General features: G+C 35.2%; 3 protein-coding genes across 3 annotated transcripts; 2 read left to right on the top strand and 1 right to left on the bottom strand.

Moving 5' to 3' along the window:
• Positions 1–1,238: 1,238 nt before the first annotated feature.
• LOC132181304 (RNI-like superfamily protein) lies at positions 1,239–3,701 on the top strand. The gene is made up of 2 exons (XM_059594467.2): positions 1,239–2,649; positions 3,083–3,701. Exons 1-2 carry the CDS (start codon positions 1,460–1,462, stop codon positions 3,348–3,350), a joined length of 1,458 nt encoding a protein of 485 aa, XP_059450450.1. The 5' UTR covers positions 1,239–1,459; the 3' UTR covers positions 3,351–3,701.
• A 734-nt stretch (positions 3,702–4,435) lies between these two features.
• LOC132182269 (P-loop containing nucleoside triphosphate hydrolases superfamily protein) lies at positions 4,436–16,726 on the top strand. Its single transcript, XM_059595456.2, has 16 exons — positions 4,436–4,634; positions 4,771–4,854; positions 5,230–5,303; positions 5,389–5,422; positions 6,901–6,959; positions 7,974–8,088; positions 8,200–8,237; positions 9,156–9,253; positions 9,474–9,529; positions 9,685–9,970; positions 10,126–10,241; positions 10,366–10,422; positions 12,136–12,201; positions 14,555–14,629; positions 15,601–15,691; positions 16,136–16,726. Exons 1-15 carry the CDS (start codon positions 4,509–4,511, stop codon positions 15,661–15,663), a joined length of 1,347 nt encoding a protein of 448 aa, XP_059451439.2. The 5' UTR covers positions 4,436–4,508; the 3' UTR covers positions 15,664–15,691; positions 16,136–16,726.
• An 814-nt stretch (positions 16,727–17,540) lies between these two features.
• LOC132180274 (NAD(P)-linked oxidoreductase superfamily protein) lies at positions 17,541–20,116 on the bottom strand. The gene is made up of 5 exons (XM_059593033.2): positions 19,997–20,116; positions 19,722–19,897; positions 19,298–19,541; positions 17,906–18,085; positions 17,541–17,768 (listed from the first exon to the last, which is right to left on the bottom strand). Exons 1-5 carry the CDS (start codon positions 20,114–20,116, stop codon positions 17,541–17,543), a joined length of 948 nt encoding a protein of 315 aa, XP_059449016.2.
• Between the last annotated feature and the right edge of the window lie 2,596 nt (positions 20,117–22,712).

The following is a 22,712-nucleotide window of genomic DNA, read 5'->3' as shown; positions in this document are numbered from 1 at the left end:
TAATTATACAATAGCTTCCTGACTACTGAAAATTGTATTTGACCTCTTTGATTATGCATTCCATCTTGAGGCAAAGTGTTCTAACGACTCTATATGCGATTATTAAGGTTTTGACCACACAAAATGTTTTGTATTTTAAAGATCGTTAACAAATGACTTTTGGAATTGTTTGTTAATAATTTTTAACAAAGTGTGAAATCAGCAAAATATTTTTCAAAATCGTTAACAAACGAGATTTATTTTACCAAAAGAAATAATGTCACTTTATATAAACGAGTAATACTACATATCATATTTAGAGGAATGATAGGGACCCAACTTTTTTACCCAACAAAAATTCAACTTTTGCCTTATTTATTTTTAAAAAATAAAATAAGATAAAAAATAGAAAAAATGTTTGAAGCAACCCTATCTATTTTTTGTCTTTATTTTATTTGGTATTTTTTTAAAAATGAAAAATGGTATTTTTTTTCATAATAATGTCATTTTTTTTAAGAAAATGTCATTATTATGAAGAAAAATACTATTTTTTATTTTTTAAAAAAATACTAAATAAAAGAAAGGCAAAAAATAGATAGGGTTGCTTTAGACATTTTTTCCATTTTCCATTTTTTTTTTTAGAAAAAAAAAAGAAGGTAAAAGTTAAACTTTTGTTGGGCAAAAAAGTTAGGCCTTTAGCATTTCTCCCATATTTATATCTCATAATATTGACGTGGTAATCCTAACCTACCACTAATCAGTTATTGTTAAAATAATATAAATATTGGTTGGAACTTATTGTAAAATAAAATATGATATATAAAATTACTCGATATAAATACTTCCAAAGTAGACAAATCTAATTGTGTTTTGCCCTTTTTGAATTGCAAGAAACAAAAAGAAAAAGAAAACAACATGAGTAATTCTAAATGCTCATCTCCTATTCTACTCCAAATACTGCTAGATTGATGCAGCAGTGCTCATCAATTTTTACTTTTATTTTTTTAATAAATACTAATCTAAAGACGGTTTGGACATTGTTTTTATAAGTAGTATGAGTACCTAGAAGGCTAGAATTAAAAATATATATATATATATATAAATGAATATGTAGTAATTCTTTTTTTGTTGGAAAAAAAAACAACGTACACTGGTACGGCATATTCTAAAATAAAATATTCACGACTTTTCAGAACAGCGTGTGGTGTAGCCCCCAAATTCAAATTCTCAAGGATGAAAACAAAAAGCGCCCCGAACGAGAAAGTGAAATAATTGGTAAGCGTTCAAATCTCATTCCCCACCATTTCATTTCCGTTAGCCCTTCGAGTCTTCGCAGAGAGAGAAACTTGGAAGAGAGAAAAATCTCTGGTTCTTAACTAACAATTTGAACAACAAAATATCCTGCATATAGAGAGAGAGAGAGAGAGTGAGAGTGTGTTCATTTGCAGACGCAGATTCAGATGAAAATCTGAGAGAAACGATGTCGTTCTCGGTGGAGAAACCTGGAAGCCCTAGCCCCCCGCCGTCAGTGAAGAAGAGGTCCACAAGCTGGTCGGAGCTCTGGTTCAAGAACTCCAAGAAGCCCCTCAAGAATCATGTGGTCTTCACCATGCAGCTCCAGCCCCCAACCAGCACCCCCAAGAAGTCCTCCCAAACCCCGGCCCTCAATTTCCCCAAATCCGACCCCACCCTCCTCCTCCCCGACTACCTCCTCCTCAACATTCTCTCCAAACTCCCAGATTCCCAGCGCAATCCCAACTCCCTCGTCTGCAAGCGCTGGCTCAACCTACAGGGTCGCCTCGTCCGCTCCTTGCGGCTCTTCGACTGGCACTTTCTCCACTCGGGTCGCTTGCTTTTCCGCTTTCCCAATCTCACCCACGTCGATTTGGTTTCAGGGTGTTTCTTTTCTCCCCGAAATTCGGGGATTCTGCTGAGCAACAGGGTTGTTTCGGTGCATATCGGATCCGGGTTTTCCAAGTCCTGGAAGGTGTGCGAGGATACCTTGCTGCCCGTGGAGGTTGTTGATAGAGGGCTAGAAGTGTTGGCGAGCGGTTGCCCCAATCTGCGCAAGCTTGCGGTGATTGGCTCTAGTGAGTTGGGGCTGTTGAGTGTGGCCGAGGAGTGCCCGACGCTCCAAGAATTGGAGTTGCACAATTGTAACGACGACATGTTGCGCGGCATTGCGGCGTGTACGAATTTGCAAGTGTTGAGGTTGGTTGGGAATGTGGATGCGTTTTATAGTTCGGTCGTTTCGGATATTGGGTTGACGATATTGGCACAGGGGTGTAAGAGGTTGGTGAAGCTCGAGCTTTGTGGGTGTGAGGGGAGCTTTGATGGGATCAAGGCGATTGGGCAGTGCTGCCTAATGTTGGAGGAGTTGACCATTTCTGATCAAAGGATGGATGGTGGGTGGTTGGCAGGGCTCTCGTATTGTGAGAATTTGAAGACTTTGAGGTTTAAATCGTGTCGAGAGATTGATCCGAGTCCGGGGCCGGACGAGTTTTTGGGTTGTTGCCCGGCTCTTGAAAGGTTCCATCTTCAGAAGTGTCAGTTGCGGGATAAGAAGAGCGCGAGAGCGATGTTTATGGTGTGCGGGGCTGTGAGGGAGATGGTTTTTCAGGACTGTTGGGGCTTGGATAATGACATGTTCTGCTTGGCTGGTACTTGCAGGTAATTGGGTTCTTTCACTCTGTTTTTGTTTGCTTTCTAAAGCTATCCACCAGGCTAATGAATTCATAATAGTGGATGAACTTTTAGTATACTGCTAATAAGAAAACTCAATTGCTGGTTGAGATCACTTGTTTTGGTATTTATTTTCGCATTTGTAATATTGTTGTGTATAGTTGATATGCGTGGGTCAAGTTGAGATGTTTGTAACTCGTGTATGATTACATAATCACGTGAACCATGGGATCCATGTGTTTGTTAATTCCTAACCATGTTTAGATTTTATTCCATTTAACCATGGCACTATAACGTGTAATTATGTTGAGAAGGTTATGGTATAGCTGCTTGACAGGCTACAATTGATTATATCAAGGATTTGAATATCTGCATGAAGTTTTCTTTGATAGGAGGATTAATGATCTTGCTTTTCCAACAGGAGGGTAGGGTTCCTATCTTTAGAAGGATGCTCCTTGCTAACTACCGAAGGTCTGGCCTCTGTAATTCTTTCCTGGAAGGAGCTTCAAAGTCTTAGAGTTGTATCCTGTAAGAATATAAAGGATAGTGAAATCTCTCCTTCACTAGCAACCCTGTTTTCTGGTTTTAAAGAGTTGAAATGGAGGCCAGATACAAAGTCTCTTCTTCCATCGAGCCTTGTGGGGACTGGCATGGGGAAGAAAGGCAGTAAATTTTTCAAGAGGATGTGAGAGATGAAGTTGATAACCAGAATCTGCAGCTTGATCTTATAAACACTGCTAAACAGAATTCTTGTTCTGCAAGACTGTACCAATATTCTGTAATCATTTTGTTAATTTAGATGGTTAGAATAGATGAAGATGTCGACAAAGGAAGATTGTAAACATCGTACATTTTGCTGACCAACTTTCTCTCTTATAGTGCATGTTGGGTGCCCTGCTCACCAAAATTTTGATTTGCCAAGCGCAAATTATCTATCTAGTTCATCGTTTGATACTACTGTTCAGCCTATAATGCTTGAATAATCTTGTAAACTTGTCTGTCGCCCATGTTATATATCTTTCTGAAGCTTATTATCTGTCCAGATGTGTGTTTAATTTATTGAAAAAGCTATTACTGCCATGGTTTTGGTTTAGAACATGTTTATATTTTGAATGAAGAATCGGCAAATCTTAACTGGAGGTGAATTCAAAAGAGAGATGCTAAAGAACGCTTGCTTTGCTTCAATGGTGTCAAGGTTGTAAGGGTAAGCGATCTGACCGACGTACCACTGCAAGTGCAAAAGCAAAACTGCATTTTTATCTTATACCATTCGGCATAAATTGAACCAAAATCTGTTTACATTGGCTGGAAAAGCTCTGAGGGATAAGACTCTATTAAAGCCTGGAGGTGAGAAAAGTAACTAGGCAATTTTTAATGAAGGGACACTTTAAGTGCTTAATGGCAGGTTAAAAGTGCAATTTTAAACATAATTGCAAAATTGTCTTATTTTAGAAATGCATTTGAAAACATGCAATGCAGGCAAGAAGGTGCAATTTTAACTTTTAATGACGTATGACTTTATCAGTTAAATTGCAATTTTAAATGTCAAATTACCAAACGCCGAATTATATTTTTAAAAATTGTGATTATATATAATTACATTTATATTAATTAATTATTAAAAATAAAAATAATTTATATAAATCTAAAAAGTTAATTAAGATAAGATAGGTGTTCCAATATGCATGACAAAAAATCTCATCTACTCTCTCTCTTATTATTGTGTCTGGAAACTTGGAAAGTCTCATTAATTAACTATTTCTCATAGACGTGGCAAAACCATAGTAGTTTAAAGTGAGACGAGAGTGCAAGAGAGCTTCGTGGTGAAATTTCCAAGCGAGCGAGAGATGAAGAAGGGGAAGGGAATCGCAGTTTCGAGCCCTAAGAGCGGAGAAGACACTGAGAAAGATTCCCCCTTACCCACCATCAGATTCTCTTCCCGAAATGCTTCCTCCAAATACGACTTTGTCAAGGTTTTGTAGTTTCCCTTCTTTTGTTTTCTCGGCATCCAATCAGAAATTGACCGATTCTTTGACATGCATACTCTTTTAGTTCTCTAACTTGGTATGGTTTGATTTTTAACTTTTTTTTGGGTCTTTGTTGTTAAAGGTAAAGGTGTGGTTGGGTGAAAATGCGGATCACTACTACGTTCTATCCAGATTCTTGCTCAGCAGAATGTTAACTGTCACTAAGGTCTCGAATTCACTCCCAAGCCAATCTTGTTCTTTATTTATTTATTTATTTTTTGTCTTTAACTCAATGTGCGAATCCTGATTTTCCGATGCTATTTATTGCTCTTTTTCGTTTGTATTAGTTTGTGTTTAGCATCCTTTAGAGCTCTTTGAAATCAATATCACACTTTTATTTTGTGTGTTTAGCATCCTTTAGAGATGTTCAAAGCGATATCAGATCATGTTGATGGTGAATATGTTGCAATGCACTTGCCTCTTTCAATTTACCTCTGCTTGGGATAATTATGCCAGTTGTTTACATTCTGCAATCTAAATTTAAGAAGGAGCCATTGCAACTGGAATTTCGGTGTTAGTTTTTACGACTTGCTGGTTGCAGATTCCAAATCATGTAGCTATCAAAATTGCTCTTGAACTCAAGAAGCTGCTTATTGACAACAGTCTTTTAGATGTGTATGGCGCCTTTCCCTTCTTTGTTTTGTTTTTTGCTTCTTTTATCCAGATTTAGTCAAAGGTTTCTGTTTGTGTTATGTTACAGCTCCCAGTCTGATTTGGAAGCTAATCTGTTTAAGGTATGCCATCTGTACTACTTAACCGACTCCTTGCATTTCAGGGTTCTGTTTTTCCTTATGATATTTGCTTTCCTTTTTCTTTTTGAATCTTTCGATGTATATGGGAATCTGAATTACATTTCACTATAATGTTTCTGGTAGTAAGCTCATGGATAAGTTACATGTGCAACTTAGAAGTTAGGGTCCTAGGATGGCTAATATCAGTAACCCATTGATTTTGTCTTATCTTTCTTTCCTTATTGTAAGATTGGAATGCCACTATTAATGACTTAAAATGTTATGGGGTATTAGTGGGATGTATATGTGCCCTTCCAGGCGTTCATATGAAAGTCCAATGGTTCGTTTTTAAAACTAGGTCACACTTTCTTAATGTAATGCAAGTAAAAATCCTCCAGTGCTGAGTTTTTAAGTGGTGTACAAACACAGTTTTTTTCCTTTTGCTTTGCAGCGGCGAATTAGGTTGCATGTGAAAATGGCCTCACCTTACCCTATGAAAACCGCAACCTATGGCCCACCTATGCTTAATGTGTTGCAGCTCTCCATTTGACCATGTTGGGTTTGAGTTCAATCTATGTTGTATCTTTCCTTTATTGTCTTTGAGTTGACGTGCCTGGTTTGTGAGCTTTGTGAAACAAAATTCGTATCTGTTGCAATGCTGTATTCCTACATTTTCAATAAATTAACACCATAATTGCTCTATTTAGTGTAACACCACCTTTATTTTGATTGATCTCATCATAGATGCCATCCAAGGGTTTCAGTGTTCAGGTTTTAGATTTGCCTCTTGATTTTGAAACAAATGGGGAAGAGGGAGAAAACTTTTTTATGAAAAGAATGAAAATGTAAAGAACAAGTATTCTAAGAAGTTTGTGTATAGATATGTGTTTGTGTAGCTATATATGGTTCAGAGGATAAGAATTCACATTCCAGAAAAATTGCTTTTTTCTCTCATTTCCATAAGGGAATGAATTTTGTGCCCAATAGCTCATGGATTTTGAGTGGTGTTAGAAAACTGCTGAAAGCTGATTAGACTCGGATGTATAATTTTTGTCCTTGGATCCAAGTGTGAGTTTAGGGGTTGGGTTTATACTTGGCTGCATCAAATTACCTTTTGCAGGGTTTTGTTTGTTGTATGGTTGTTATATTGATAGATATTGGGCGATGCTCATAACTAGGTAAGGATGAAAAAATATCCTAGGAGACGGCATCAATCACAAAGATATGTAAAAACAAAATTTGATTGACATTCTGCACTTTTTTTGTAATCTGTTCAATTTTAAATTAAATATTCACTTGTTCATAATTAGTTCTAAACTGGTTGTGGAAAAGAAGGGATTTTTCTTAGATGAGAGAAGGCTTGGTTGCCATTACTGAATATGATTGCAATGGAATAACAGTTGTCAAAAGTAGAAAACTTTTTGAGTTTTTGTAGATATTGGGTTACTTGCATGAGTATTCTAACAAGTCAAGATGCACAGCTTATGGAGCGGCGGGGTTATGGGGAAGAGTACATTAGTCGTTACAAGATGATGACCAGGTTAGCATGCATTCTTTGAAGATAGCGTTCAATATTTTCGATATTACTTGGTGGTCTCTTTTACTTGGTGTTCTCTTCACAGTTAGCTGCATAGTAGTAGTTGATTCCTCATTCTGCTTTTCATATAATTTAACGCTCTTTCTGTTGGTTTGTTTGTTGATAAATTTATGTTTCATTGATTTGTTTGTTTGTTTGATGTTTTATTTTTATGTTTCATTGATTTGTTTGTTTGTTTGATGTTTTATTGTTGCCAAGCTTTCCTCGTTTGGAAATAGTGGAGCTTTTTGGAGTTGATATTATTAAATGGCTTTTTGCTACATGCACCTTTTCATGTAGGATAGGGTTGCCCATGCACTATATTATGAGGTTGGCTTTGGCTTTTCAAGTAGGCTCTAGGATTGGTTTGGAGTTTTATAGGGCTGGGCTGGGCTCATGTACATCCCGTTCTAGGGAAATTCACTTTTGATAACTAAATAAAGAGATAGCACATGCATGTGAACTGATTTTGCATGAAGTTGGTAGACGAGTCAGTTAATTGCCTTCTTTTGCATTGCTCAGTTGTATGGGAGTTGTTGTGCTTGGTGTGTTCTCTATTGAATTATCTTGGGTTTTGCCGCACCTAGGCTTAGGGACAAGATGGCATGGGTGTTTTTGGTGGTAGACAAGCACCAGCATGGAATGCAGCTCTGTTATCCTTGAGTTAGCGTGTTTGGTTGGGAAACAGGCTGTCCTTTGAGGGGGTTAAATATTCTTGCTTGATCAGAAGGCACCTTTTGGAAGTTCTCTTTTTGCTAGGTTGACAGAGTCATCCTGTTTCTCTTTTCCCTTGTTTCTTGATCTTATAGATTCTTTACATTTCACTTTTCTCGCTTATGTGGTTTTTCTTTGGATTTTTTGTGTACTCGGGTTGTGTACATTAGCCCTTTTTAATAAATTTTAGGATTTATTTCAACATTTACATTTATGTTAACTATTTCGCTTTATAGTAATGTTGTATTTCTTGTCACCTTTCAGATTTCACCACCAAAGAGTGCCATTTGTAATTCTTGTATGTGGAACTGCCTGTGTTGGAAAGTCTACCATTGCTACCCAGCTGGCCCAAAGGCTAAATTTGCCGAATGTTCTACAGGTCCTACCTTATATTTGTAGAGATATTCTGCCTCTCTTTCTCATTCATATATAACTCCTTTTTGGTTGTATACTTATGCCTTTTAACATCTGTGTTTCTTAATTGTTACAGACAGATATGGTGTATGAATTGCTACGAACAGCGACAGAGTATGTCCTGAATTTATTTATTCCTTTGCTTAATCTCATTGAGCACATTTTCCTTTTCGGATGGTAGAAGCTTATTGCTTGGAACAATTCAGAACTCCAAATGTAGAAGAAAGACAATAAGGACACTTTTTTTTTCTTTTTTTTCTTTCCTTTTTTTGTTTATGTTTGTCATGCACGAGGAATCTATTGCTGAGGTTATATGGTTGACCATGCTAAGAACCCTTCTGGCTGGAAATCCACAGCTGAGAAAGTACCAAGTGACATTTGTCTCTCTGCAGACTTACGCATATTAGGACAGTTTTATGGTAGCATGTGTTTGTTCATTTGCGGTTGGTGGATACAAATGGAATTAAAGTATGGCCCTATTGTTGGTGATGTTTATTGATTGTGCCTACATGTTCGCGATGTTCTTTTTGCATTTTACTTGAACTATTCCTAATGCACCAGCTCCTGAGAATACATATTGGTATTTGGATTGAAAAAGAAAGAATCTTACCATAGCAGTGGATTACACCACCCATAATCTTTTAGTTTTTACACTTGTTTTACTTCTGTGATAGGTAGTAGGAAGTTATCTGGTTTTGGATTGATAATGATATCCCCTGGTAAATAAAGTAGGGTGTCATCAGAGGTAGATGCTTTCTTGAAATAATGTGTTATATTAACAGTTTACTGCCCCTGATATTTCTATTTCCAAGTCATCGAGAACAAAAGGGAATGCAATATTTTAGATTCCAGTTTCTTAAATTTGAATGTGAACCTTATTACTTCCTTTGACAACTGATCACTTCTTTGTTTGCAATGATTTATCTCTATAGCAAGAGAAACTTCCTTTTGACAACTGAGCCTTATTACTACCCCTCCTCTTCCTTTTGAGACTGAATCAGAATGCTTATTCTCTTCTTATATCTGATTTAGTGCACCATTGGCATCTACTCCAGTATGGGCCCGAGACTTCAGCTCCTCTGAGGAGTTGATCACTGAATTTTGTAGAGAATGCAGAATTGTTCGTAAAGGTAGTCTTTCAGTTTTACTTTTAAGATGCTGAGAACTTTTCCAGGGAAATAATTTAGCTGTTGTGATTTGCCTAAAATAGATTTTGAAATGCCATTAGATAGTATGGATTTTATAATTATTTGAGAGAATCATATGGAGCGTCTCTCTTCTTTATGGGAAATTATGTCATTGTACTAGCAAGTGTATTTGTTATTGATTTGCATAGCATTTCCTTGTTAGGTTTGGCTGGTGATTTGAAGAAAGCTATGAAAGATGGGAAGCCAATTATAATTGAGGTGTGTTCACTGTTTAATTATTTGGATCCTCTAGTTGTTCACCCTCTTCCCCCCCCTCCCCCCCCCCCCCCCCCAGGGTGCACCTGTTGTGGTGCTTTGATAGTATGTTTTATTTTATGATTGACCTTTTTACATTTTTTTTTCCATAATGGCAGGGAATACATTTAGATCCAAGCATTTATTTGATGGATGACGAAAATAAGACATTAGCTAACATGCTGGAAAAATCTAAAGAGGCTAATCATGTATCTGTGACATGTGATGATAGTACTGCAACAGAGATTGAAAACAATTCTAGTAGTGTTAATGGATATGACAGTAAAAAGAGCAATTGTTCTGGGCATGTGAGCTCAGAAGAAGGGAGTTCTGCTAATCAGCTGAATAAAGTCTCGGATACTCTGGAGTCTATCAACCTAGCAAGAAGTGTGTCCGGGAGCAAAGGTCAACTTACGCTCTGGGTTCTGCTGTCATGTTTAAAATTGTTTAGATCCCTTCTGAGATTGAAGACTCGTGTATGCGTATACTTGCATGATGAATGAGTGAAAAGAATTACTTCTAAGATGCAACATTTCCTGGCTTCTTTTCTGTTCACACAGGTGAAACTCTTAAAGATTCAGAGACTGGTGGAAATAGTGCTGTTAGGAAGGAGAAGTCTGGTGCTGAACCAATAATTGTACCTATAGTTCTGAAGATGTCTGAATTTGATCATAAGGTGTGGGGATGTTTTTATGCACTTTTGTGGTTTTTATTATACTATAATGTAACTTCGGCTAGTTTTTTTTAAATTGAGAAATAAGAACAAGAGTGGTGAAAATATAACAAAGCTAAATGTGCAGGCATTACTAGAGGAGTGGATCTCGACTCGTATATTTAAGGATAAATGTCTAGTCCAGGTACTGATGATTGTCAAGTTTATATTGGTACCTATTTAGAAGACCTTTTAACATATGGATCAGGTTGTTCATTATTTAGCTGTAAAGTAATATAGAGAAAAAGTGGATTTTTTTTTTTTTTTTGGGGGGAGGGGGGGGGAGGGGGGAGGGGGAGGAGTTAACCTAGTTTTTGCTAGTTTTGTAACTTCTATATACTTGTGTTTATATATGGTAATTATAGGATACACCTATAAAGAATATGGAAATGTGGTCATGAAAATGTAAAATAGAGTTTAAAAAGGATAATTTTAATGTGATGTAAGAAATAAGGTTCTGCATGCAAAGAGCTCAAAATCTCATTGTATTCGACTGGGTCACAGAGATGAGCTCCTTTGTTTTTCTACTGTTATGTGTAATTTTAATAGAAAAGTTGTAAAGAGTAAAGTTGACAAAATTATGAAATAAGAAATGGTTTCAAAATATATTTACATTATGCAATTTAGGAGCATGGTGGCATCCATATTATTATATTAAGTGGGGAAGGCAGTTTGGTTATTCCCTTTTGTCCTCCCCAAATTCCTTTGCCTTCCATTTCCCCCCTTTCTAATATATGAAAGAGTCAATCAATAGTCAGCCATTGTTCTAAACTTCTAGTCTTGGCAACTTAATGGTGCCCTGCTTTGGTAATGGCAACTGGTAACACAGAATGTCTGCCTTATTGTATGAGCGATGTGGTTGACTATTTTGAGCATAAAATTACTTATGTGCAGATGAGGCAGAGAATACTTATTAAAAAAACAAAGACGAGACAGAAATTTCAATACTGTCTGGTGATGTCTATTTTTAAGAAAACAGACATAAATGAAGTAACGGAAACATGGTTAAGTATTGGAAAGAAGAAATCAGTTAAAGAACTGGTTCAACAAATAATTAATTAGAGAAACATGGTTGGCCATGCAAAGGAAGAAGAGGGGAAAAAAAAAAAAGTAGAAGTCAAAGAAATGTGTTATGCATGATATGGAATGGATAGTCAGGAGTTTTCTGTTGAAAATCATATCAAAATTTCTTGAAAGGGAAAAACCAATACAATGCATATGATATAAAGAAGCATGAATTGACATAGTTGTATACTATAAAAAGCATATGCCTTGATTCTGGTCTAGAATGTCTTTCAGGAATTTTTTTTAAAATTTTTTTGGCAGTTTATTAGTCTACTTCTGATAAAATTAGATTAGAAATTGGCTGCATAAATTGATTGGGAAAGTTGATCCAAAAATTTGATTAAGAAACACCGAATAAGTTTTGCTTCTCCACTAGAATATAGGTTGGCAATGCCTTTTAGGAGAGCTTTTTGCTTTTTATCAAAAAAACAATACATTAACACAACTCAACTCTTTTACCTTTATGTTACATCACAACTAAAAAGTGAAAAGCACCCTCTAAAAAGTTATAAAGAGTTTTACCAAGCGAACTCTAATTTTTCAAAATTGGCTGATAATTTAAAGATATAGAATCAAAAAATTATTAGCCTTCCAACAGTGTATGCAAAAGGCCCTTTTGGTTTTGGTCAATGATGAGGCATGCTATTATATTGTCTGGAACCTGTCCATTTTTCATTATTTTATTTCCTTTTATTTGTTACTTCTTTGCTTGATTCTGAATTGCCTATAACAAGATCTGTTTTTCCTCTGAATTTTTTTAATACTTTTCTTCCAAACACTTCATTTTTTACAGGATAAAGATAAGCTAATAGCCAACTTAAAAATCATTCAGGACTATCTTTGCTCGTTCAAGTCACAGGTAATCTGATTCATGTTTGTTTCTTTTGGTTAATAGGAAGCAAGCAGGCTTTCCATTATCTTTCATCTTTAGTAGTAATTAAGAACTGACTTAATTATATTAATGGACCTTCAAATAAACAAATTAACGGTTTTAGGATGTTTACTAACTTTAGAGATGCTTGGTAAGAAAGGTGGAGCATCCTCCAACAAGTGAAGCCCAACAAGTGGAATGTTTAATTGAAGTGAGGGGTAAATTGTGGAGCTAAAGTTCGAACTTAAGACTCTGCTGTGATACCATGTTAAGCTTATTGAAAAGATTGAATTTAATCATTTAATTAATATTTTAATATGGATATTAATGGACAATGTAAAGAGGGAAAGAAAGGAAACAATTGAAAGATTCTTGTAGGAAATATTTAAGTTTCATGTAGTCTACACCACAATTTCAGAAATTTGTTTCCAGGGAGATTTTCACCATAGATCAGCTTTTGAATTTCCAGTTTTCATTCAGTATTGGGATAGTTGAATCATCTTTTAATAATGAACAGCATGAACTAACTTATGGCATTCATGACCAGAAAACAAAATCTTTACTTGGAACCACCTTACTGGAGTGTGTATGATTAATAGGTTGTGGAATCATGCTTTTGGGTAGGCTTGGGTATCGGTCAAAACGGTCCGGTTAAGGACCTTATCGGTTATTAACCGATAATTTTCGGTTAAACGGTTTATTAACCGATACCGAACCAATAAGAATTTTAACCGATAATTTCGGTTAAAACGGTACACGGTTAAACGGTCCGGTTAAACCGGTTAACCGATTTAACCGAGAGCTTTATATTGATTTATTTTGTTGGGCCAAAAACAAAAAATGAGTTTTTTTGACTTTTGAGAGCCCAAATACTTTTTGTTGGGCTAAAATAATTTATTAAAAATGAGTTGTTTTAGGGACCAAATACTTTTTGTTGGGACCCAAATATTTGTTTTTTGGGCTAAAAATTGAAGCTTTTTTATATTGATCCACTTCAACTTTTTTTTTTTTTTTTTTAATATTATAAAATACATTTTTCCAAAGCAAATGGACTAATTAACATAATGAATGCTAATTAGACTAGCAAAACTAGTTAATAAAAAATGCTTTTACCAAAGGCAAAGAAATCTCATCAAATGCCATCACTTAAAAAAAAAACATAAAATCTACCCAAACCCAAATTAAAACAAAATTCATTAATGAATAATAAACAAAGTATTAACTAATTAAAGTCACTTAGCAAAAGGAAAATAAGTCATGGGCAACACCATTACACAAATTCGAAAACCTGTGTCACTTGTGGGAATTTGGAAACCTCTCTAAAAGACTAAACGGCGCCGTTTTGGGACTAGGACTTAAAAAATAAAAAATAAAATAAAATAAAATAAAATAAAATAAAAATAAAAAAAAATCCGGTTTCTTATCGGTTAACCGATAAGAACCGCTTAACCGGACCGAATTCCGGTATACTTTTTTTAACCGATAAGGATATCGGCATATCGGCTACGGTTTATATCGGTTCGGTCGAAGCCGGTAGACGGCCGGTTAAACGGTAACGGTTAATTTGCCCACCCCTACTTTTGGGGCTTAAATTCTCATGCTTATGAAGCTTTTAGATTCAAGTTCATATTTTCAGACTCACCGAAAAATTGGGGAAGTGGTTCTATTATTTGGTTAATAGTTTCTAGCATATAAAATAAACTGGAAAGTTTCTATGAACCAAACAGGGTAGGAGGATTATTGCCGAGATCAGATTGTATGTCTTTATTTTCAGTTTGGTGCTGCCTTCTGGAATAAAGCATGAAGCAAGACAGATGAGAGGGCTTTCATATCATTTGTTTGATAAGTCCATAGTTGTCCTTTTATTTTATGTTTTAAAGCTTAATGGGAGCATGATCTGGAGGTACACTTGTGCCATTATATAAGGTCTAGTGAAATATATTTTTCAAAAAATATAATATAGTTTAAATTCATGATATTTTGAATAGCTGAGATCTTACTGGAGATTCTAGGTTACGAGGTGACAGGTGTTTTGGGTGCAAGATAATGTATATATAATGTATTTTTAAAAATATTCTGTCAAGTTTGCGACTTAAAAGTCAAAGGGAAGTTTTTTTGAATTTCTAACCTACTGGATTTCAAAGTGCCTGCAACTTGGAGCTTCACCTTCCTCTTACTTTTAGGATTCTGTATCATAGTTACTCTTTTAGGGATACCCAAACTTCTTTGTAATCAGGAGTTTTAGAGTGTTGCTTACCATCATTTTCGTCATTATTTTTTTGGGTCATAAGTGTTGTCCATTATTTTTTCTACCTAATTTTATTTCATTTTCTTGGAATAGGGTTTGACAGTTGTCAATATATCACCAACGACATTCCCACAAACACTGGATTGGCTGCACAGTTATCTTCTTCAGGTATATTATAAGATGCTGGCTTGTCTGAAGGCAGCAAGTTGATATTCCATGGCTGCATTAAATAGTATAAGATACTGAGCTCTTCTGTCCATCTGATTGCTCTTTCAACCTGGAAAATGTGGATTTTGAGCCCAGCTAGCTGGTGTGAAGACAGCGTTTTGGTGTTGTCTTCATAAACAAAGAGATTCAAAAGCCATGATTTCTAGGGAATGTTGCAAATGCATCACTTAGTTTATGATAAATGAGATAGTTGTGAAAGATATACAACTTGAGGCCTTGTGTCTTCACCCACCCATGAAATGTATAATTCTTGAAACTAAAATGCAGTGCTAAAACAGTTTTACTTCATGGTTGTTTGTAAATCAAGTTTCAGGGTGAAATTGCTCACTGCCTAGATTCACTTTTATTTAGATCAAGAGTTTGTTTGGCCAGTTTGAGGCATATTCTATGTATTATGTATCCGAGGTTAGCCAATAATATTTGAAGAAAGCCGAAAAATATATTTTTAGGATGGGCCTAAAAAAAACTTAAAAAAAAAAATTTAGGCGATGGTGACCTCATCTATGAGTGGAAGGTGCAAGACTTGATGGCCAGGGCTCTTTGCTTAGTATGCAATTAATTGGCTTTATTTGGCAGTTGTATTCTGGGGAGAGTGGGTTGACTCATATAGGTCCCTTATTCCATGTGCTTAGAGTTCAGTTGCCCTGGAGGTGGGAACAAACTCGGCACAATACTTCTGTGCTCGGTGTCTTACTCGTGTGTGTGTGTGCGCGTGTTTCCTTTCTGTCCCTTAACTAGGATATTACATAAAACCTCGAGCTTTATGTTTTCTTGGTGCAATGTGGTTCCATTGTCTCCATTTCATTTCCCGATCATCTGAAAATGATCCTGCATTATATTATTAGTGGTTTCTTTGTTTCTGGACCAGAATGTTGTTCTGATTCCTTTCCTGGATAATTACTTTTGTGCAGTGTATTGAGCAGGGCATTTCATCTAATTCCAACGAAAAGGAGACACGACCAGCTGAAAATTAGAACACATTCTGATGTTAGCTTGAGAGAGGTATTAAATGAACCTTCAATAGTTTTAAGCTTTATTACTGTATGTGTATAATAGGCTTTTCATTTATAAGCTTTAATAAAACTTAATTATTACTTATCAAAAAAAAAAAAAAAGCTTTTCATTTATAAGTGTTCTTTTTTTCTTTTGTGCATCTCTTGTATACTAACTAGGTCGACACCCTTTATTACTTATCCAAGAAGATGATAGGGAAATAAAAGATTGCAGAAAGGAGAATGAAAGGTGTCTGTCAAAGATGCTTTCCATTTTGAGAATTTTATTCAACCGGGAAGAAAGGGGTAAAGAAAGAAAAACTAAATGGCTTTTAGTTTTCTAACATACCTCTGATATGCTAGGAAATAAGTGATGACTAATGATACATATAGTTGACTATTACTTGGTTTCACGTCTTTCAACATTTAATTTTCCTTTCCCTCTCTCATTCAGATACCCCTCGTAATGATCTAAATTCAAATGGGGAGAGAACAAAATCCGTAGGGGTTCCGGGCATGACTTCATGGGGAAGTGGCTGGAAGTTGGAGCACCAAATGTCGGGAAGTGAATGTAAAGCTTAACTTTTCACAGGGACCTTTCTTGAGCCTCTAGCCGGATGAATGAAGGGTCTTGGGATTCGTCTTCTTTTGATTACAGTTCCTTTTCTCTCACTCCAATTGCCAGCCTCTTGGAACACCCTGCACTTCCTGAAATCCAGGTGCCCGATTTTCAAGACCGGATCATGCTCTATAGAGGATACGTGCAGGTCCCCCACTAATGGTTCGATAAGTTAATTGTTTTATGATACTCGTGCCCCCCTTGGTGTATGAGACGTTGTACAAATGTATGCATTTCGATTTGGCCGAATTCTTTGGTTACCAATTCCAACATATTTGTCTTTATCAGTTCACCATTTTAGAAGGGGAGGAAGGGGTTATTGTGAAGCTTAATTATATGATGTGCTATGTGCGCATCGATGATTGAATGCATTCTCTGTACAACCTCTTTAGATAAACAAAAAAAGACGCAGTTGTTATTGTTCCAGTTTTTCTTGTTACTATAAAAAAAAAAAAAGCCAGCGATTTAACTAGTTCCGTGTAGAGAAACTTCCGAGGATGTGGTGCATGGAACCGGGGTTTACTCTGCACAGGTGGGTCGGAAGGGTCCTGCCTTGAAGAGGTTCCCCGACATAAAAAAATAGATAAATAATTCAAAAATTAATTATTATTATTATTATTATTATTATTATTTTTAAAAAAAGCTTTTCCTTTTGACTTCATCTATTTGATATAATTGGGTTTATGGAAGGAGATTTTCATATTCTTGCCGAAACTCGTCTATTTCTATTTAGAGTGTGTTTAACATTGTAATTTTATGTTAAAAATGAGATTTTAAACAAAATAGCAAAATTTTTTAGTTTTTATTATTATTTTTTTTATAGAGTATTTGAAAAATATTGTGTGCCATCTATTTAGATTGAAGCTTTTATCAATCATTAGTGTAATAGGAACTAATGGAGTATGATTATTTGTCCAATAATATTTGAAGGAAAACATTCTCCCAATTATTAGGGAAACTAGACAAATTTTGACATAATATTTCTCTAAATTTTGTTTACTGGTAAATGAATGGAGGTAGTTATGTTTACACAATGGCACATATATATATAAACTTATCCCCACATTCCAGAGACTTGTACACACTCCATCCCTAACCATGAATAAAACCCAGTAAATAGCTTTGGGCTTTCAGCATCAATGGAGTACAATAGAAAACATGAAGGAAAAAAAAAAAAAAATTTAAGGTTGTGTGAATTTTTATTATTAGTCAGACACTGCAGCATTATTGTAGTTTTTACTTAAATTTCATCATCCCAGAGATCATGAATTGTCCTGTATGGGCTTGTTGTTTCATTAACAAGAAACTCCCCCCTCATGATCTTCCTCTCTTCCAACTTGTCGATGGCAAGGAGTTCTTGATCGTTCAACTTGAGATCAAAGCACCCCATGTTCTCCTTCATCCTATCATGATTGAAGCTCTTCACGATCACGCTTGATCCTTTCGATAATCCCCATTTTAGAGCAACCTTCATACAATTGGAGCAACCTTAATTAGATAACCTTTTAAATAAAAATAAGATGTAAAAGAATGCGGTAGTTTTTAGCAAATTCTGGTAATATTATGGGTCATAAATTAAATATTAGGTAATTAATTTTGGTGTACCTGAGCTGGGGTTGCTCGGTGTTTAAGAGCAATGGATTGGATGAGTGGGTGATCTACCACAGCTGTTGATCCCCATGCATTCCCGGGCCCACCTAGCGGTGAATACGCACTTACGTGGATTTTGTGATCCGCACACGTCTCTCGGAGCTTGCTTTGCCTCCACATTGGATGCATTTCCACCTATTTAACATTATTACAAGGAATTTGATTAGCAGTTTTAGCCTTTTTTTTTTTTTTTAACAAGTATTAATTGATATTATACATTATACAAATAATTTTAGAAATCACATTTTTATTTGATAATGCTGACATGGCATGTCTAACAAACCCTTGAAACAATTGTTATTAAAAATAAAAGAAAAAAAATCAAGAGTTGGTTGAACCTGCCATGTCTGCATTGTGAGATAGTTATGAGATAAAAATGTGGTATATACTATATATCCATATTATACCTATTCTATCATGAATGCTAGAAACCACATTTTTATTAAAATTAGTATATATTATACCTATTCAATTATGTGACAAAACTCTTTTTGGGTCCTTCCCGGACCATAGGCATAATTGAAGCATGCCTTATTATTATTATTATTTTTTATTTTTAAATGCTAGGAGTTAATAAGTTCCCTATATTTGGCCCATGTTCATTTACAATCAATCATTAGATTTGTAGACTTATTTACATCCCACATAAGTTAATGGTGAACCCCACAAATCCAATAGTTGATTATAAGAGAATATGAGCCAAATATGAGAAACTTATTGACCTTTAACATTTCTCTCCTCTTCTTCTTCTTTTTATTTTTTATTTTTTATTTTTAATTCTAACTGAAGCATGTTTGAAAGTACCTGCTTGCCACTCTTTTGAATACACTTTGTTGATTTCAAAAACAATATTCACTAAATTACAAAAAATAAAAAACAATATTCAATAAATCATTGACTTTTTTCTTTTTCTTTTTGCATAACTAATCATATATATTTTTATATTTCACGTCTTTTCGGTTGGCTGCTATTCTTCTATTAGCATTAATTAGTAGCCAAACATGAAAATGAATGACACATTGACACGTATGGAAGACAAAAAATAAGATTTATTGATTTGTAGTTTTTCCTTTTTTTCTATTAAATTATTGACTTAAATTCAAACCCAACGTCACAGAGTTTGAAAATTCCACTTTGCTGGTACACATACATTGGACTATATATATGTCCCCATAATTTCCCATAAAAATATATATATATTTGATGACAACACTGACCACGATGAAAATGGCATGACTCATACTGCTGATTTGCATCATCTTCAACCTACACTTTATATGATTTGTTTTTTTTTTGTTATGGAATTTTAAAATTTGTTTGGCTGTGAGTACGACCATGGTACTGTACCTGATTGACGGCCGGAGGTACAGAAGCAAAATCTAGCAGCCGTTGGATCTTCTTGCTGGAGAAATTGCTGACACCAATGCATCTGCACAGCCCCATGTCGAGGCACTTCTCCATCCCAGCCCAGGTGGACTCAAGATCCAACGGTTCAAAGTCCTCCTCTTTGGGGACGGCATCACAAGCCCACGGCTTCAACTTCACTGGCCAGTGCACCAGGTACATGTCCACATATTCCATCCCCATCTTCCTAAATTCCAACACAAACCCAAAACTATTATTAATTTCTCGAAAACCCACTTAACAATATTATATTTAAACCATGTGAGTGAAAAAAAAAAAAAAAAAAAAAAATCCAATTTTGGCATCCATAAAAGAGATTTTGCTATTATTAATTTCGTTTTTCTTCCTGCATGTGCATAGTGGTTACCGCAGAGTTTGCTTGAGGCCTGAAACAGGGTCGTGGTGATCACTCCCCCAGAGTTTAGATGTAACAAAAATGTCTCCTCTGTCTACCGTCCCATCATGAATTGCATCTGTCAAAGCTTTCCCCACAGCTGGCTCTGAACCATAGATTTTTGCTGTATCAAAAAGCCTGTAACCCATCTGCATATTACACAGCCATGCATGTTGATTAGCATTTTCATAGAAAAAATAGCAACAAAATCAAATGTATTTTTCTTCTTCATTTGTATTTTATAATACCTTGAGGGCCATATGAATGGCTAGCTCTGTCGTCTCCCTATCATTTTGGGAGGAATAAGTGCCTAGTCCAATGGAAGGCATTGTTATACCACAGTTCAACCGCACCTGATTGCTCCTCATCTCTCTCTCTCTGTGTCTCGTCTCCCTGTTTCTGTCTCTGTCTCTGTCTCTGTCTCTGTAATGTATTTTTAGGCCACAACACAAATAGGCTATGTGTGGACGGCTATTTATACACACACAAAAAAAAAAAGTCAACATGATCAACGGTTTCTTTAAGACACTCCAACCAAAAAGAATTTTGTAAGAAGATAAACTAAATAATTGAAGTGTACAAATCAAAGCATCGGATCTTCCATGTCTAAAGGGATTTTATCAAATGGTCCAATTCATCATCCGAAGGGACATAGATAATCGACCATTCTTTCAGATGAAAAAAAGTACATATTAAATAAATTATACCATTTTATATAGAAAGTCAACCAGTTTACTCTCAAAATAAACCATTATAATATATGTTTCAATCTTCCCCACTCCTTCCCTCCCTCACTTTGAAGCAAAGTCCTCAAGATTTGTATTTTCAAGCTTTGTGGGTGCAAAATACTCCTTTTAAATAAAAAAATTAATGGGATTGCTGACTCCAAACATAGATGTACCTTAATTAATTAATAAAATAATGGGTGTTTGACCTGCGAGTTTGTTAATCATTTTATTTTCTTTTATTTTTTCTGCTTCAAGTCAACTGAGTTTTTTAAACATATAACTTACGTGAATGGCATAATTCGCATTACCCATGACTTGAGAATGTCAAAGGGAACATGTTCTGTTCTATCGTTAGTTACATCCTCTTTTCACAAACATCATCTTCATTTTCATATTCATCAATTTCAGATCAAACTGACAAGAAAACCCAGAAACTGAGAGTACATAAATTATGATATTAGTGGATTTGCAATCGTTTGAGTGAGAGAAACACATGGTTGTACTTAACAAGGACAGAGGAGACATTCGCCAGAATACATGAATTTTCTAAAGCACCGCCAGTATACTTGCCAAGATCTTAAAAATCCTGTCATGTGGAAGTATGATTTTCTCATGTTCCAATGATCTTGGGCATATATATTATCCGCCCTCTTCTAAATTTCCATTTCTGACTAATTATTTTTCTTAAACGAGGATGTTTCCTAGCGCACCGTCGTGGGCGTGCATGGTTTTGTGAGCCCATGACCTTTTTTCCGTACATCTGGATCTTAATTATTAGCAGTATTAGAAATCTAATCTAATATGAGCTCTCCTAAAAGAAAGCAAAGAAACCTAAGAATTTCAATAGGAAAATTAATTGTATATGGATAGGATATAATTTAATTAATTGAATCTGTTAAAACTGAAATTACAAACTTTATTTATTATGGGAAAATTACACTTAACCCCATTTCTAAGCTAACACCTCCAAATTGTATTTATTGGAGGCCATGAGTCTCCCCCCTCCATGGCCGTGGGAGTAAACCTAGGCCCCTTCAGCCCCTACTTTTTTTTCTTTTTCTTTTTTCTGGCATTGTTCTCTTTTTCTTTTTCTTTTTTAATAATAAAAGGACACTTTGGACATTTCAAGTTATAAATTAGCAATCATTCAGTTTAGAGGAGTTAGGTTCCCTGTTTATTATTATTATTATTATTATTAATTTTTTTTTTTAAAAAAATGAATTCACATGAAAAGGCCTCAAAGGTATATATGTAACTTTATCCATACTACTTAAAATTTGTTCAATTCAAACGGTTTCGTTTTAAGGTTAAATATTAAATACTCCTAGGATTTTGTTGCTTTATTTTTTTTCTCTTACGGTTTTATTTTTATCACAGGAGGTTCTATAGTTTTGATAATAAACCAAATTAGTCCTCTGTCAGTTGACCATTAGTTGACTTAACGGAAGTTCACGTAAACCAACCAAATGTTGATACGTGACACCTATTAAAAAAAAAAGTTTTTTATTTTTTTTAAAAATTAAATAAGTGCCACGTGTCAACATTTGATTGGTCCACGTGGACTTCCGTTAAGTCAACTAATGGTCAACTAACAAAATGACTAATTTGGTCTATTATCAAAACCACAGAGACCTCTTGTGATAAAAATCAAATCCTAGGAAGAAAAAAATAAAACAACAAAACTCCAAAGAGATATTTAATATTTAACCCATCGTTTTAAATACTTGTTCTAAAAAAGGTCTCCTTCATAAAGGTTATAACTCCTCTCCCTCTCTACTTTGAGATTTACTTTTGGAAACTCTAACATTTTGACAGAAGAGGAGGTTCAATTGAGTGTTAAGAGTTGTGGCCTTGTGCAAGGTTTTTTTCTTTTTGTTTGGCTGATCAATACCAACAAATTGGAGGGAAGATGTAATTATTTTAGGAGAATCCTCGAAATCATTGCTTTGGTGCAATTTCTTCTTTGGTGGTATAACATTTATTAGTCTTCTTTTTTTTTTTAGTTACCCACTGAAAGGCATGCAATGTACCAGGTTCCAACCGTATCTTGACAGTTGACTCCAACTAGAACAAAAACAAAAACAAAAACAGGAGATGTTACAATTAAACATTTATTGCACTCACGACAAGTTGAAAGACATGTAAGGGCTCCAACCCTCCCAACACCTTTTTTCACTCGTAATCTTAAGCGGAATTGCTGACAAAAAAAAAAAAAAAAAAACGAAAGAAAGAAAGA

Source organism: Corylus avellana, chromosome 5 (genome assembly GCF_965113065.1).
Source record: "Corylus avellana chromosome 5, dhCorAvel1.hap1.2, whole genome shotgun sequence".
Classification (NCBI taxonomy): domain Eukaryota; kingdom Viridiplantae; phylum Streptophyta; class Magnoliopsida; order Fagales; family Betulaceae; genus Corylus; species Corylus avellana.
Note: the sequence above shows the minus strand (reverse complement) of the source record. Positions and strands in the feature narration are given on the sequence as shown.

Excerpts from the sequence above, each read along its gene's own strand:
- LOC132181304 (XM_059594467.2), top strand. The coding sequence starts at position 1,460 with ATGTCGTTCTCGGTGGAGAAACCTGGAAGCCCTAGCCCCCCGCCGTCA. Across the intron at positions 2,650-3,082 it reads TGCTTGGCTGGTACTTGCAG|GAGGGTAGGGTTCCTATCTT; the intron begins GTAATTGGGTTC and ends CTTTTCCAACAG.
- LOC132182269 (XM_059595456.2), top strand. The coding sequence starts at position 4,509 with ATGAAGAAGGGGAAGGGAATCGCAGTTTCGAGCCCTAAGAGCGGAGAA. Across the intron at positions 8,238-9,155 it reads TTGCTACGAACAGCGACAGA|TGCACCATTGGCATCTACTC; the intron begins GTATGTCCTGAA and ends TATCTGATTTAG. Across the intron at positions 9,530-9,684 it reads GGAAGCCAATTATAATTGAG|GGAATACATTTAGATCCAAG; the intron begins GTGTGTTCACTG and ends CCATAATGGCAG.
- LOC132180274 (XM_059593033.2), bottom strand. The coding sequence starts at position 20,116 with ATGAGGAGCAATCAGGTGCGGTTGAACTGTGGTATAACAATGCCTTCC. Across the intron at positions 19,542-19,721 it reads GGCCTCAAGCAAACTCTGCG|GAAGATGGGGATGGAATATG; the intron begins GTAACCACTATG and ends GTTGGAATTTAG. Across the intron at positions 17,769-17,905 it reads ACCGAGCAACCCCAGCTCAG|GTTGCTCTAAAATGGGGATT; the intron begins GTACACCAAAAT and ends AATTGTATGAAG.